Here is a 15,950-nt window from a genome sequence, read left to right on the forward strand (position 1 = left end):
ACATAACAACATGGCAATTAAGTGAGTTTCATGAATCAACCAACTGCAATTAACCTACAAACGAAATGCGCATTCCACATGGCAATGTAAATCTAGGGTTCTTGCCATAATCTCAGTCCCGGATTTCAATCATAACACCACCCCTAAAAACAGCGAACCACTGCCTATGAGACCATCAAATGAAGAAAAATCGACAAATCACTGCAATCCGGACTTGAAGACATGTAATCTCTGAAAACAGAGAATGAATCGGCGTGGAACGGGCCAGTCTTGCCGGCGTGACTTCCACCGCCACGGCAACGGAACTTGCTAATGCTAGCCTAATGGCACACCGACGACTCCTCGACGATGGGGAGCACTCGAGCGCTCTGTAATCCACTCGAATCTCAATGGTTTCGAAGCAGAAGAAACGGGGGAAGGAAGGCAGATTGAGACCAATCGAAGCACTGTTACCTCTGCGTGGTAAAGGTTCCGACGACGACGCTCCGGTTGCCTGAGCTCCAGTGACGGCCACGAGTCCCTGCGACACTTCCGCCACCGCCTCTCCTCTGCTACGCCTTGGAATCACCTCTGCTCCGTCTAGGACCTGTCGTTGCTTTCAAATGGGGGAGTTGAGTGGGGGAATGGGAAGAGGATTCGGGCGGGGTGGGCGAAACTGCAGTGTCGTGCCGGGAAGAGGAGACGGGGGAGGGAAGGAAGAGGAGTTGTGCGGGGCGTGCGGGCGCAATGGCATTTCTAACGCACGCACGGGGTAGCAACCGCAAGCTCTCTGTGTGTAAAACGGGCGTTCGGGCGATCTGTGAAACACCCACACACCAGACTATGCCTACGTGGCTCACAAAAATCATCAGACGTTGTCAAGATTCATGCAGAACTGAATGAACGTAGATCGACGCGTGTGGGCGAGTTGCAAATCTGGCACACGATGTGGGAGTTACCATTTGGGTCTTTTTATTATTGCTTGCTCTGTTGATTCTTTTGTTGGATTTTTCTCCTATATACTTTTGCAATAGGAGCGCCCAAATGTATCGTTGACACGTAAAACAGCAATAAACAACTGACTTTTTAGCATGATACTCGAAATGAAACACAGCATGTACCGGCCGGGTCGTAGACGAATAGTAGGACTTTACACGGGATCCACGTGGACGTGGGAGTCCCGCGAAGGAACGAATCTCCGGAATATAAAAACCGTGCGCGTCAAATCTCACCAGAAACAAACAGCTTTTGGATTTGGATTAGACTAATCCCAAAGTCGTCTCTCATGATTGACCCATAAACAAAGAAAGAAAGAAAGAAAGAATTGTATTTTGGGGAACAAGTCCCACACCGCTCCCAAAGCCGCCTAGCGCGTACCACCCTGCCCTATTTATTTTACAACGCAGAGCTTGGCAGAGAGGGGAGAGGATTCTTCTGCCTTTCAGGTTCACGCGCCGCCCGGCAGAAAGAAAGGAGAAAGGAAGAGGAACAAAGGCGGGGAGGGTGCCCCGGCCCCGGCACAGCTGCTGGATTCGGTGAGCGATTGGAACGTCCCGTGCCCCCGTCGCAACATTCTCTCCCCCCTCCCATCCGTCCCTCCCTCCCGGCAAATTCCAACGCTCCACCCACGTCCAGCTGCAGGAGGAGGTGCCGCCTTTTCTCGGCCCCGCCCGATTCTTCCCCCCCGCCCGCCTTAACCACCACGCACAGCCTTCGTCCGTCCCACGTCGCCGCTGCTCCCTCCACGTTCTTGGCCGGCCGGACGGCTGCCTCCTCCCAGGCGCGCGTCGCTCGGCCTAGATAGATTCGGGTGTTCCTTCCCATCGGGTAAGCGGCCGTGACTCTTCCTGGTTTCAGATTAGGAGGGCAAACTCCTTTTGGATTTGGGCACCGGTTGCGTTTGGCCAGGGGATTTGGCGTGGAATAGGCGCCGAATTCCGAGGTTTCCCGATCGCTTCCTGCCTGCATCCCCCTATTTCCTGCATGTGATGTGATTGTTCTCGCACGCCTCTGTTTTTCTCGCCTGCACGGTTCCTCGCTCCAATTTGATCCCTCCTCCTCCTCCTCCTCCTCCTTGCGTTCGGAAACCGTGGTGGCTTGGCTTTGACCAATCGTGACCTTCAGAAAGCTGTGTGTATTGATCTCGCGAGTGTTTTGCTTTTGAATTGATCCAGGGGCGGCGGGCGGCGGTCCACGGAATCCGGCCGGATTGCGCGTGAATTCAGAGCAGTCGAGGCATGCCATAAGAAGAGCAGGGGGAGCAAATGTGGCGTCTCTTCAACGAGCTGTGGGACGTTCTAGGATCCGGGTTTTTCTCGTCCAGGTTCCTATAAGCCTAACAAGTCAGCGACTCGCCTCTCCCGTCGCATCAAATCAAGTCCATCCATCCATTGCATCGGTCCATCTGGTCGGTCGGCATGGACGAGGAGGATTACTCGTGGGTGCGGCGGACGAGGTTCTCCCACTCCGTCGTCCGCTCCAACTCCGGCAGGGAGCAGTTCGGCGCCTTCGTCGAGCAGTTCAACCGCGGCGCCGCGCTCAGGCAGAACAAGGGCTCCGACTCAGGGTTCAAGCCCCACGGCATGAACTTCGAGCCCAGGACCAAGGCCTCCGCCACCACCAACCCGGCCTCCATTCCGAGGACAAGGTCGCTGAGTGCCCAGCCCAAGACGGACATCAACCATGCCTTCTCCAACGCCATATCGGTGCATCATCACGAGAAGCCTGCCGATCATGGTCACCCGCCGCAGTCAGCACCGACCAACAACTCTGCCAACGGAACGAGGGGCCGCAACAACCTCTTCGTCGACGTCTGCTCCGAGCCCGAGGTTCAGGACCCGAGCAAGGGCGACAGCCCTGGGCCTCTCGAGTTCTCCTTCCACCCTGACGAGCAGAGCATGAGGCTGCAAAGGGTGTGCTCCAGCCCGTCTCCTTTCCCGGCCAAGAAAGCGCCGGTCTTGGACGCGCCGCGGCCGCCGTTGCGCAGTTCGTCGCTCAGGGTCCTCCCAGAGGGGCGCACGACGCGGATGCTGAGGGCGAGGTCCCCTCTCCCAAGCCGTCCCGTGCCCGAAGTGTTCAAGGAGGCCAAATCAGCCAGCAAGAGGTTCTCCACGCCGCCGCCGCGCCGGAAATCATCGTCTCCGCCACGCGCGCCGCCGGTGGACGCGCCACTCAAGGCGCCGGCCAAGGTGAAGCACCACAGGAAGGAGCACTGGGACAACCAAAGGGCCAAGGCGGCCGCAGAGAAGGTGCTCCAAAACTGGACGGTGGATCGCAAGCAGCTCCTCGTCGGGCAGAAGTTCGCCTATGGGGCGCACAGCCGTCTGTTCCATGGAATCTACAAGGAGGTGCCCGTTGCTGTCAAGTTCATCAGGCAGCCTGACGTTGAGGAAGACGCGGAACTGGCGTCTCAGCTCGAGAAGCAGTTCAACACGGAGGTTGTCACATTGTCCCGCCTCCAGCATCGCAACGTCATTAAGGTAACTTCCTGAGTTTCCTCTTCAGAAATATTCAGTTTCAGGCAATTTCTGCTTAGATCGATCTATTTATCAAACAAGCTTGAAAAAGCTGATGAAATTTATTTCTAGATTACATAGAAAGAGCAATCCTTACGTTTAGCCTTGTTCTAGCTGACCTTTTCTTCCCTGAAATGGCAAGTTTCTGGTACTAAGTTTCCATCAGTACCTAGCGTTATTGTCCAGGTGCTCCTACGTCATGCCTAACATGAAGCAGTCCTGAAATCTTGCTTACGTGATGCCATCTTTGCATTGCAAACAAAGTCAATTATTGATCTACAAATATATATTTTGCAGCTGGTTGGAGGATGCACCAGTCCGCCAGTCTTCTGCGTCATCACCGAGTTCCTTTCTGGTGGTTCGTTGAGATCATTCTTGCACAAGCAAGAGCACAAATCTCTGCCTTTGGACAAGATCATTTCAGTTGGCTTGGATATCGCACACGGCATGGGGTACGTCCACTCGCAAGGAATCGTCCACCGTGACGTGAAACCGGAGAACATCATATTCGACGGGGATTGCTGCGCCAAGATTGTTGATTTTGGAATAGCCTGCGAAGAAGCATACTGTGACCCTCTGGCGAACGATCCCGGGACCTTCAGATGGATGGCTCCAGAGATGATGAAGCACAAACCCTATGGTCGAAAGGTTGATGTTTACAGCTTCGGCCTTATCTTGTGGGAAATGCTTACCGGCTCCGTGCCTTATGAAGATTTGACTCCGTTCCAAGCAGCCTTTGCTGTTTTTGACAAGGTATGCACTCATCTGGTCCCATTTCTGTCCCTGTCTAGTACTCCCTCCTTCCCAAAATATAAGGCGCGATTGACTTTTTACGGTCTTTGATGCACGACTTTGACCACTATCAATGTATATGGATTGAACATGTATAAATGGCATCATCGTATTTGTCTTGCAGAACAATTTTATTTCATATGTATGTATACTAATTTTATAGACATAGAATACATGAAAATCATAGTCAAAGTTCCGTAACGAAGACCAGAAAAGTCAAACCGCGCCTTATATTTTGGGCAGGAGGGAGTAATACCTTTGTTAGGCTGAGATTATACATTTTTTCCAGATGGAGAGAGCATGACATTTATACATATGGACTTGTCTTGTGCTTGTCTTGTGCGAAGCCTTTGATCCCAAACAAGTTGGGGTAGGCTAGATATGAAACCCTTTCACGAGAACTTCCCAGGAGGTCACCCATCCTAGTACTACTCTCGCCCAAATGGGTTTCATACCCAAAAGACTGGCTAGTTTTTACGTTGGCTCGCCAAGCCTATCACAACCCTTAGATATGAAACTCTTTCACAAGGACTTCCCAGGAGGTCACCCATCCTAGTACTACTCTCGCTCAAATCGGTTTCATACCTATGGGACTGGCTAGTTTTTACGTTGGCTCGCCAAGCCTATCACAACCCTCCTCCTTTACCCGGGCTTGGGACCGGCTATGCCTAGAAGACATAGGCGGAGTTACATTTGTACATATGGACATTTTTTTAAATTAGTTCCATGGATTATATACACTCTTTGTTCTCGAACAGTCCATATACATTCTGAATTTCTGATTCTGTGCTTTCTGAGAAGAAGAAAATGACTTAACATTTTCCATTTTCAGAATGTGAGGCCGGCCATTCCTGCTACCTGCCCAGCTGCATTACGGGTTCTGATCGAGCAGTGTTGGGCCTTGCAAGCAGATAAAAGGCCTGAATTCTGGCAAATAGTTCAATTACTGGACAAGTTCAAGATGGTTCTTGAAAGAGATGGAACACTTGACAATATGCCAAGCTCAAACTGCCAGGAGAGTCATGATCCCAAGAAATGGCTAGCCCACTGGCTCCACAAGCTCAAGCATCCCCATCATCATCATGATCTCTCTGGACCTCCACCACCAAAACTTCTGTAACTAATCTTCTCTCTTCCAATCTGTTCTAGTCCAGGTAGTCCTTAGAATGTAAATATCAAAAGTTTCTTTTGGTATATATATATACAAAAAAAGTCCCATTTGCTTGTATTTGTTGTTTCATAGCATAGTAAGTACTTCTCTGGGTTCAACTTGATTTATTTTTTTCCTTTTGTGTTGCTTGTGCCTATGCAAAGTCCCTGAAAATATACTCTGTTTTTGTGCTTGAATGTTTGTTGTCATTGACTCGCCATTTTTAACACTGAGAGTCCCAAGAAAAAACGAACTTCGGAGAAAGTACACCTGGCCCTTCTTTCTGGACTCCCTAGTCCTAGATGCTCATCACTCGTCAGGATAATCTGAGATTTGTTAAACTTATAATGCGTTGCTTGTATTTGTTGTCGTTGTATTTAGTAGAGTGGATGCCAAAGTGAATTGAATGTTTCCTTGTAGTAAAGAGAAAAAAGTCTATTTTTTGTCCATCAATTCTTCACAGAGTGCATATTTTCTCTCTTAACTTCTGAACCAGACATTTTGCAACATTATTTCTTCAAACCGGACAAGTTTAGTCCCTCGTCTCAGCGTCGACCTGGTATCACTGCAGACTTGCCGTTTTGACCAATCAACGCTCTGATGCAAACTACTCAGCTTGTACACATCAACTTCAAAACAGTAGTCCACATCCATATCATCCTCAAAGCCACTCTCCTTCGTTTCGCTTATCTAGCAAATGATCAACAACAATGTCAGCTACCCCTTCCTCTACTATGTTGTTTGCCATCCTCTACCCCAGTCCATTATGTAGTTCTTTTCCAGGGAAAACCTACTGAAGCTGCACAGTATCTTCGTCAACATCTTTCCAATATCTTCCAAATGATAAACAATCCATGGATATGACATTTTCTCTAGCATGACGTGTGACATTGCGGCCCAAGAAGTGACATGTCATATACATGGAAATCCAAGTAGTGCAGCCAATCCATTCCTAAAAAAAACCTCCATCATAAAAACAGATAGGCAAAATACCAAGACGATACATTTAAAGCCTACAGGTAACGAATCGACAAATAACATAGACAAATAAACATATGGTACAATGTTTCCTACAACCTAATTGATGTCAAATTGGAATATCAGAGCTAAAATCGATCTCAAGTTGAAGTAACATCTTCGACCGCCGCCAGTCCACCCAACCGATGTCGCATCCCTATGCATGTCCTCTCTTGCCTACAACCGACACCGGTCCAGCGAGCCGTCGTGAGAGCGTACGCAGCATCTTAACGGTCTCCTTTGCCACGTCAGCATAGACCAGTCAAAAACCACGTAGAGTCAGCAATTATACCGGGTATGCTAAGACGAAGGACTAAACTTGTCTGGTTTGATGAGTTAAGAGTGTAAGATGTCTGCTTCGAGAGTTTAAGGACGGAATCTTCACTTCAGAAGAATTGATACGCAAAAATAGTCTTTTCTCCTCACTAAAATGGGTGTGATATCCGCTTGTTATGATTCTAGTCTTTTCTTTAATCATGATTCTCTTGTAGTTAACTTGATGTCTTTCTATCTAAAAATAGCTTTCTATCTTTCTATTTGTAGTTAAGTTTGTGATGAACGACGTGCTCCTTTTGTGAAAAGGACTTGAATCTTTTATAAAGATTCATCAGAAGTACAAATACACCCTCAACATAATAAAAATCACACTGACGTCCCTGGACCACTACCGTCACCACCAGGATGAGCTAATGACACGTCGTTTTCGTTGTTGCCATACCGGAGCAGGTCTAATCTTGTTGATGACAACTGAAAAGTCCTCGAGCACGTGCCCTTGAGAATAGGCACCCAGAAGCCGTTGTTGCCACCGTTGAACCCTTGAATCAATCTGCAGTACCTAACACCAGGTCTCGCTTGCGCATACACATGACAAGTAACCCTAACCTCGACCACCCTGAGGTAATGACATGGATCTATAAAGGAGCTCGGTCATCTTCGTCCCGATGGACGAATTCGAGGTGGATTTTGGAGGCGGGAAGACCATTTTGACAGTGATGCTCCGTCATCCGCCGAGTGCCGCCTCTGCGAAGACCTAACCCTAACCTATCTCCTAGCTAGGCTGCCTCCTAGCCTGCCGGAGTGGTAGGCAGAGGTTGAGGGGATGCGCTCCTCCCTAGTTGCCTGGTTTGTTTGGTTCTAAAGTTAAGGGATGAAAATTAGCCTGTGATTTGTAAAAACTGAATACTCCCTCCGTTCACTTTTATAAGTCATTTCAGACAACTGAAAATAGGCTATTTTGCACATTGTCTGAAATGTCTTTAAGGCCTTATAAAAGTGAACGGAGGGAGTAACTTTTTACTTTTATCTCCATCAACGGATTTCTCTTCTTCAAGAGCAGATTCATGAAATTGCAAATCCTGACTACGTACAACCTACAATCCCCGTTACACACTCTACTACTCTAGCCTACTACAGTGCCCGGCATGGCATACGGTCTATAACATGGGTACATACACGTGACACCATGGCATCATACTCCTCCTGTTGTCCGCCATGCACGCATCACGCAACCACCACCGGGGCCCGGCCGAAGTCGAAGCTCAGCATGGACGCCCTATACTTGGGCTGCTTCTCCGGCGACGACAGCGAGCCGGCGGCCACCGCGTCGAGCGCCGGCGGCGCCTCCCGCTCGGAGGTGCCGAGCCACTTGGACTGCATGTACTTGTGCTTCCTCCAGGGGCCCAGGTGCATGTTGTTCTCCTTCATGCACTGCTTGGCGGCGGCGCACATGGCCTTGACGACGGCGCGCAGCCTGTCGGCGCGGCCGACGAACGCCTCCGGGAGCGCGGCCACCAGCGCGCGGTAGCCGGCGCCGGCGCGCGCCACCTCGAACTCGGCCCGGAAGCTCGGCTCCACCACCACCCGCGCCGCCTTGCCGCTCCGCGTCTGCAGCACCACGTCCACGTAGCTGTGCTCGCCTGCACGTCACAGATCGACCAGGAAGGAAAACGTCAGCTTCGATGTACACCAAACTTTTGCGTGTCGGTTTGGCATGTGTCATTTTGTCGTGCGGTTTTGGAAGTGTTTTGAGCCAGCCATTAAACGTGGTGCAATAACATCTGGTGGACTGGTCTGGTCGGGCTAGCTGCAATGCAAGTTCATGTCACGGGCGGTCAGGAAATAATGGAGACGGTGACCGGTGCCTGCTCGACATTTACTTGGAAGCGTCCGTTTCTTTAGGCGTAGGATGACCAGGTCCATGTGAGGCATGCATGTGACATTAGAGAATTGACAAGTTACTTTCCTTTTCCCACACACTTTTAATTAAAAGTTCTACTAGTACTATGGTTATGGTTAGTAGGGCGAATATGACAAGTTGCTACTACTTTTTCTTACCCACTTTTGGTGAGAAGTTCTACTATGGTTAGTAGTAGTAGGCGAATATGCTTCCGGCATTCATCAACTCTAAACAACATATACTTCATCAGAAGGATCAAAAACAGATCCCTCGAATCGGCACGACGGGTCAGACGTCCTAGACTAGACCACACGGTTCATGCCATTGCCAACCGTGCATGCACTTTTCTGCTGGAACTGCCAGCTCTTTCACCGAATTAATTACGTCGTCTGAAGATTAGCAACCACTGTGTCTCGAAAGCAACCAATTACCTGAGGGGATATCCAGGGACCGCGCCCACTTGGACTTGCAGATGGCGCCGTTGTACCCGGCGTCGCGGAGCCGCTCCACGACGCGCCGCAACATGCAGCTCCGGCAGTCGCCGGCGGCCGCGCGTCTCGCGCAGGAGCAGACGGCCCCCGCGGCCGCGGGGGCGCGCATCTTCTCCACGGCCTCCTCCGTGACCGCCCGGATCCTGCTCTCGGCCGTGCTGGTCTTGCCCAAGGCCTCCTGCAAGCAAACGTGGCGTCTCTCCTATCAGGACCCGCGTGCGATCAAACTCTTGGCTGGTCGACAAACAGGAACACTCGCGCGCTCAAACGAATTGGACGGAGGAGAAAAACTTACATGAAGCTGGGAGTGCTGGGCCCGCCAGAAGGCCTTGCTCTCGGCAGAACCGCCGGCGCTGGATCCCTCCTCATCGTCCTCGTCCTCGTCGTTCTCCGGCCATCTCTCCGTCTCTCCCTCCTCCAGGAAGCTCAGCACCATGTTCGACAAGCTCATGTCGCTATCCATCGCCTCTTCCACAACCATTGCGAGTGTATGTCTGTGTGTTTTGGGCTTTTGATCTCTTGGCTGCTTGATCGGCACGAGCTGGAGGTGCGATCAGCGATCCTTTCTCTCTGTGCTGCTCAGCTGTTAGCTCAACGGTGCTCTGATCCGACCCCTTCCACCCCGGGGTGGCTATAAATATGGGTCGCCGGGAGTGTCGGGCGGACGTGGAGAATGGGCAGCGGTGAAGCTGTGGGTGGTGGTACTGTTGGGGTGGGGCCTGTGATGAGATGAGACGATTGGAGACGGGATAATGGGGCCTGTGATGAAGCCGGGTTGTTGGTTGCCGCACGGGAACAGCACGGATCCACGTCAGAAACCAAGCAGGATTCTATGCGCGCAGACATCTTCTGTTAATAACGCTTGCCATGCTTCTTTGTCCGGAATAACTTATCGCAGAAATGAATAAAAATGGATGTATATAAAACTAAAATACATCTAGATACATCATTTTTTGACAAATATTTTTGAATGGAGGGAATAGTTCAGAGATATTTTCTGGATAGCACCCTCGTCAGCGATATTTGTGGTAATAGATACTACCATCATCATGCTTTTTCTTTTCTTGTAAAAAGAAAATGGCAAACCCTCCAATTTCTGCATCCTCAATACTACACACCAACTCACCAAGTGTTTAACTTCAAAAGGTGTTAAATATAAAGGCCGAGTTAATCGACTAGTAAAGGAAAAATGTACCAACATATGGAGTCAACATCTTCAAAATACTCCCTCCGTTTGAAAAAGCTTAGTAAAGTTAGTGCTAAATACATCCATTTGAAATACAAACTTGGGACAAGCTTTTTCGGACGGAGGGAGTATATCACAAGCCCATCACCATTGTCATCAAACCTATCACTGTTCCCATCAAATGTAAATGATGACCCTGCAAAAGAGATAATGATGAACTCACTTGAATTTGTAACATGTTTTTCTATTTTTTATTACATCATCCACATAACTTCAGCTGTTCACTGTACCTCACCTACTTCTTTGCGAAAATATTCATGCAAACGGATTTAAAAGCAATAAGTGTTTATTCACAATTATGTAGTTGTATATTTAATCCTCACATTGTTGCAACATTGGCATTGTCATCACAAGTGCTCAATACACAACACGCAATATGAAGCTACTAAGGTACAAAAATTGTACACAAGTTGCATACATATTGTCGGTGTCAGAACCAACGGATCTCGGGTAGGGGGTCCCGAGCTGTGGATCTAGGATCAATAGGGAACAAGGGACGAAGAACACGGTGTTTACCCAGGTTCGGGCCCTCTCCAGAAAGTAAAACCCTACATCCTGCTTGATTGTATTGATGTGTATGGTATTATTACAGAGTCGATCTACCTCGAGATCAGGCGAGCTAAACCCTAGGTTGATAGTTAATGGATGTTGCTCTCCCCCTAAAGACGAAAGCCCTCCGGTTTATATAGACACCAATAGGGTTAGGGTTACACATGGTCGGTTATAATAAAGGGAAGATCATGCTAAATCTTGACTTGGGGGGCACACCAAGGCTCCGAAGGTCTTCTATCCGGTCACGGGTCCATGCCCTAGCTCAGCTCAGTAGCAGCCTATCAGTCCGGCCCATAAGGAACAGGCCGGCGGCTCGAGCCCGTTGAAACGTCTCCAACGTATCTATAATTTTTTATTGTTCTATGCTATTATATTATCTTGGATGTTTTATATGCATTTATATGCTATTTTATATGATTTTTTTGGACTTACCTATTAACCTAGAGCCCAGTGCCAGTTTCTGTTTTTTCCTTGTTTTTGAGTATCGCAGAAAAGGACTATGAAACAGAGTCCAATTGACCTGAAAATTTATGGAGATTGTTTTTGGACCAGAAGAAGCCCACGAAGCATCAGAGATGGACCAGAAGAGTCCCGAGGCCACCACGAGGGTGGAGGGCGCGCCCTACCCCCTTGGGCACCCCTACCTCGTGGCTGCCTTGTGGACCCCCCTGACTTGTTCCCAACGCCAACACCTCTTATATATCCCCAAACTTCCAGAACAGAACCAAGATCGGGAGTTACGCCGCCACAAGCCTCTGTAGCCACCAAAAACCAATCAGGACCCTATTCCGGCACCCTGCCGGAGGGGGGATCCATCACCGGTGGCCATCTTCATCATCTCGCTCTCCATGACGAGGAGGGAGTAGTTCACCCTCGGGGCTGAGGGTATGTACCAGTAGCTATGTGTTTGATCTCTCTCTCTCTCTCTCTCTCTCTCTCTCTCTCTCGTCTTCTTGATTCGGCATGATCTTGATGTACCGCAAGCTTTGCTGTTATAGTTGGATCTTATGATGTTTCTCCCCCTCTACCTTCTTGTAATGGATTGGGTCTTCCCTTTGAAGTTATCTTATCAGATTAAGTCTTTAAGGATTTGAAAACACTTGATGTATGTCTTCCGTGGGATACCCGCGGTGACAATGGGGTATTCTATTGATTCACTTGATGTATGTTTTGGTGATCAACTTGCGGGTTCCGTGACCTTGGGAATCTATGCATAGGGGTTGTGTCGTGGAATTGTCACGTCAGATGTCCTAGGGTAAGGACTTAGTCGTGGATCCATTGCAACTAGGAAGCTTAAAGGGGTTAAACGGGACAAAGGACACGAGGTTTATACTGGTTCGGCCCCTTACGGTGAAGGTAAAAGCCTACGATCCAGTTTTTAGTGGGATTGCTTATGTCTCGATAACCAGGAAGCGAATCCGCTTGACCTAGTTCTCGACTTGATGTTACTTGCCTTGAACCGCCGCCGGGTCGCCCCTTTATATACAGAGGTTGACGCCCAACGGCTCATAGAGTCCCGCCCGGTTCATAAACAGTGTCCGGCTCGGTCTCTCTCTATTCCTGTCTTACAATACAAGTTATACATACATGGCGGTTTATCTCTACAGGCCTTAAGTCGCCTCTGGGCCCTGGGCCTTTAAGTGAACCGCCATCTTCAAGTGTCTTCAGTGGGCTTCGTCATAGGTGTGACCCGGCCCCTCCTGGGCGGGTCATGCCTAATAGTTATATCCCCAACATTAGGCCCCAGATTGATTTGAACTGGTTCATGTCAATCTTCAACACTTAAGAAAAATCTTCTGCTCTTTGCTTATGAAATTTTTGTAACCCGCCATGATGTCATCATTTGGATCTGCGGTAACCCGCCATGACGTCATCTATCATCAATTTATGCTTTGTCCAATATACCTCAACGGATCCTTATCTTTAATGATCATCCCAAGAATCGAGGCGTCTCAGTAGTTCGATTTTTTTTCAGTCTCCTCATTTTTCGCGCCTGCTTATCACTTGTTTCCTTATAAATAGACCCGACCAGGTCTTTCCTCATTCTTCTCCTTCCTGCGTCTTCTTCCGCCCGCAACCCTAGCCATGGTGACTCTCATCACCGGCTTAAAAAGGCAATGCTCAGTTGATAATCTTGACCGCCCCATGGTGGCTTTAAATAATCTTGACTGCTTATGACGCTCATGGCGGCTTAAATAATCTGACATAATTAGCCTTATACCATTAGGCCCCTTTGTAAGCCGCCATCTTGAATATGCATTGTAATATTTTCTCTGGCTTAAATTTGAACCGGAATTTTTATCCTTTCTTAGGATTCCATCACAACGCCGCCTAAGACAAACACCTCATGCAACTGGGTCCCGTCCATTGTCACTGAGCAGACTTTTGAAGACTTTGTGAAAGTCGGCTATCTGCCGAAAAGGGATGTCATGTCGTACCGTGCCCCTGACCCGACAGAAGAGAGACCTCAACCCAAGGAAGGGGAAGTTATTGTCTTCATGGATCATATAAATCAGGGTTTTGCACCACCCGGCTCAAAATTCTTTAGGGACGTCCTGCACTTTTTGATCTCCATCCTCAAGACATCGGATCCAATTTCGTGTCTAACATTTGTAATTTTCAAGTGTTCAGCGAGGTATATCTTGGAGAAGAACCCAACCTGCTACTCTTCAGAGAGTTATTCTACTTGAACCGCCAAAATGAATGTGCCAGCGGACAAAGCTTGGAACTTGGTGGTGTCTCAATCCAGCGTCGGAGAGACGTCATTTTTCCCTATGCCAATCCGCCAAGCCATCCTAAAGACTGCAATCAAACGTGGTTTTATTACCAAGACACCTCTCCGGCTAATGAGAATCCTCTGCCCCTTTTCGCGCCTTGCGTCTTGATTCGAATCATCCACTTGCTCACAAGATATCAGCTGCCGAACGCAAAACGCTCGCCCCTACCTTGGCCAAAATCAAAGCTCTTCTGGGGAACGGGTTAAATGGCATTGACTTGGTCCGGGTCTGGCTCGCCTGGCGGATCATTCCATTAAGCCGCCACCCCGGTCTAATGTGCAATTATTCAAGCAAGAAAGATGATCCTCTGCGACATAGTCCTAATAATTTGCCTAATCACGTCATCAATGACATGACCAAGTCTGTCCTCAATGAAAGCCTAGTAAACTGCGGCAAGGTGGGCTTAAGCCCTTTCCGCCAGGCCAACCCGGCTCCAGCGGTAAGTCGCCAAGCTGAACAAATAATTTCCAATATTGATGTTTTGTCTGTACTCAATCTTTTGCTGACTTTCACAGGCTGCTGAAAAATTCTGGAAAGTAAAATATGATCATGAGGCTGCAAAAAGAGCCAGGAAGGCCAAGAGAGCCGCTAGGAGAGCCGCCGTGAGGAGACGCAGAAAGAAAGCCAGTGCTTCTAAGCAACTTCAGCTGGATGACTCTTCTGAGTCAGAGGTAGCCCTTGACTCTCTTGGCTCATATTTAATCACCTTATTGATACTGATTATGATCAGGATGAGACAGGCATGAGTCACGGGGTGGATGAAGAGGGTAAATATTATTTCCTCCGACTCAGAGCCTTTGCCGCGCCCAAAAATCCGCCAAGTAACCCAGAAAGTAAGATTTTCACATCCCTTAGCTTATCAAGATCCTCAATTTCTTTTGAAGCTACAGATTCATGAGAGCCGGAGACAGACCCGGACCACCAAAGACGCGGAACTCTCCTTCGGTCTACCCAATACACCAAGAAAACGTCGGGATGAGGTCATCCCCGTCTTAGATTCCTCTTATCCTTTGGCGGGTCTCACTCGTCAGCCACTAAACCCTTCTGACTTGAATTATCAGGAAACAGTTCCTTCTTCCGGCGACTCAATTCAATCCAACTTGCCGGCTTTCAAGACCGCTCCAGGGTAATGATAACTTACCTACCTTGTACTTTGAGTTTTTATGCTTATACTGACCTTTTGATCTTATGTAGCGGCAAAGCAAAGGTTAGCAAGAAGGCGAAGAAGGACAAGCTGGTTGACGAGCCAATCCTTAAAGAACCGGCACTTCAGACGGTCATTCCTGAAGCCTCTGCTACTGAGCCGCCGCCTGAGCCGGCGCATGAACCGCCAACATTAGCCACTGACCCGCCTGTCGAACAAGCTCTTGATGGCTCTGAAAATCCTGAAGTTTCTATCCCCGTCAAAATAGGTGACCCTCAAGACGCTGACGTTGAAATTACCAATACCATCTATACTGAGCCGGGAAGGCCTACTATGCTCGCCAAGTGCTCTGCCAAAGAAGAACTCCTGGAACGCCGCAAGGTCAGATTTGACGTTGCTGATTACTCTCACATGAGCGTTGGGGAAGTTTTCTCTAGCTATCTTAGTCAAGAGCACAACAGCCGTGATGTCGAAATCGACATGGTGAAGCAGATGCACCATAAATTTGAGGTATGATCTCCTCTTTTCCTTGAATCGCCCTTATTATGCCAGCCCCCAAGTCTATTGCTTATTGATGAATACGATGTAGACTTTAGAACAAACATATAATCTTTAGTAATATCCTTTGGTCAAACCTGAAAATTTTGGCTTAATCCATAGCCCCCAAGGGCCGGTTTAATCAAAATGAATGAGCCGGTCCTTCACATGCTTGTGTAGAACATATTAACTGCATAGTTTGAACTGCAATATGCATTAGCCCCCAAGTGCCAAGTAGTCTTGCTTGCAAAGTGCTTGGGAATTTAATTTTGTGAACCGCCAATCTCATGAACCGCCACTATAAATAGACTTCCGCGGTAGACATTAGCCCCCAAGTGTCAAGTGCTTTGCTTGCAAAGCGGTTGGGACTTACTCTCATGAACCGCCAATCTCATGATCCGCCACTATAGATAGACTTCCGCGGTAGACATTAGCCCCCAAGTGCCAAGTACTCTTGCTTGCAAGGTGCTTGGGACGTGAATATGATATGCTAATAGTCCTGATTTTGACCCGGTATTTATGAAGGTCGCCACTAATCAATTTCAATCAGAAATATCTGACTTAAAGAACCGCC

At 48.7% G+C, this 15,950-nt stretch overlaps 2 protein-coding genes across 3 annotated transcripts; one reads left to right on the forward strand and one right to left on the reverse strand.

The window, feature by feature from the left end:
* Positions 1 to 1,335: 1,335 nt before the first annotated feature.
* LOC123070623 (serine/threonine-protein kinase A-Raf) lies at positions 1,336 to 5,633 on the forward strand. 2 transcript variants are annotated; one of them, XM_044493903.1, is made up of 4 exons: positions 1,336 to 1,514; positions 2,154 to 3,458; positions 3,792 to 4,247; positions 5,119 to 5,633. In XM_044493903.1, exons 2-4 carry the CDS (start codon positions 2,397 to 2,399, stop codon positions 5,404 to 5,406), a joined length of 1,806 nt encoding a protein of 601 aa, XP_044349838.1. In that variant the 5' UTR covers positions 1,336 to 1,514; positions 2,154 to 2,396; the 3' UTR covers positions 5,407 to 5,633. The 2 variants fall into 2 exon arrangements, with proteins under 2 accessions (XP_044349838.1, XP_044349837.1); XM_044493902.1 differs by lacking the exon at positions 1,336 to 1,514 and adding an exon at positions 1,531 to 1,806.
* Positions 5,634 to 7,722: 2,089 nt separating this feature from the next.
* On the reverse strand, positions 7,723 to 9,816 carry LOC123065606 (uncharacterized). Its single transcript, XM_044488853.1, has 3 exons — positions 9,416 to 9,816; positions 9,061 to 9,298; positions 7,723 to 8,369 (listed from the first exon to the last, which is right to left on the reverse strand). Exons 1-3 carry the CDS (start codon positions 9,599 to 9,601, stop codon positions 7,954 to 7,956), a joined length of 840 nt encoding a protein of 279 aa, XP_044344788.1. The 5' UTR covers positions 9,602 to 9,816; the 3' UTR covers positions 7,723 to 7,953.
* Between the last annotated feature and the right edge of the window lie 6,134 nt (positions 9,817 to 15,950).

The sequence above is a fragment of the Triticum aestivum genome, chromosome 3B (genome assembly GCF_018294505.1).
Source record: "Triticum aestivum cultivar Chinese Spring chromosome 3B, IWGSC CS RefSeq v2.1, whole genome shotgun sequence".
Classification (NCBI taxonomy): Eukaryota; Viridiplantae; Streptophyta; class Magnoliopsida; order Poales; family Poaceae; genus Triticum; species Triticum aestivum.

Bases quoted from the DNA above. Each gene is read 5' to 3' on its own strand.
- LOC123070623 (XM_044493903.1), top strand. From the start codon at position 2,397: ATGGACGAGGAGGATTACTCGTGGGTGCGGCGGACGAGGTTCTCCCAC. The intron at 3,459-3,791 runs GTAACTTCCTGA...TATATTTTGCAG, and splicing joins AGCATCGCAACGTCATTAAG to CTGGTTGGAGGATGCACCAG. The intron at 4,248-5,118 runs GTATGCACTCAT...TTCCATTTTCAG, and splicing joins CCTTTGCTGTTTTTGACAAG to AATGTGAGGCCGGCCATTCC.
- LOC123065606 (XM_044488853.1), bottom strand. From the start codon at position 9,601: ATGGTTGTGGAAGAGGCGATGGATAGCGACATGAGCTTGTCGAACATG. The intron at 9,299-9,415 runs GTAAGTTTTTCT...GTTTGCTTGCAG, and splicing joins CCCAGCACTCCCAGCTTCAT to GAGGCCTTGGGCAAGACCAG. The intron at 8,370-9,060 runs GTAATTGGTTGC...TGTGACGTGCAG, and splicing joins GTCCCTGGATATCCCCTCAG to GCGAGCACAGCTACGTGGAC.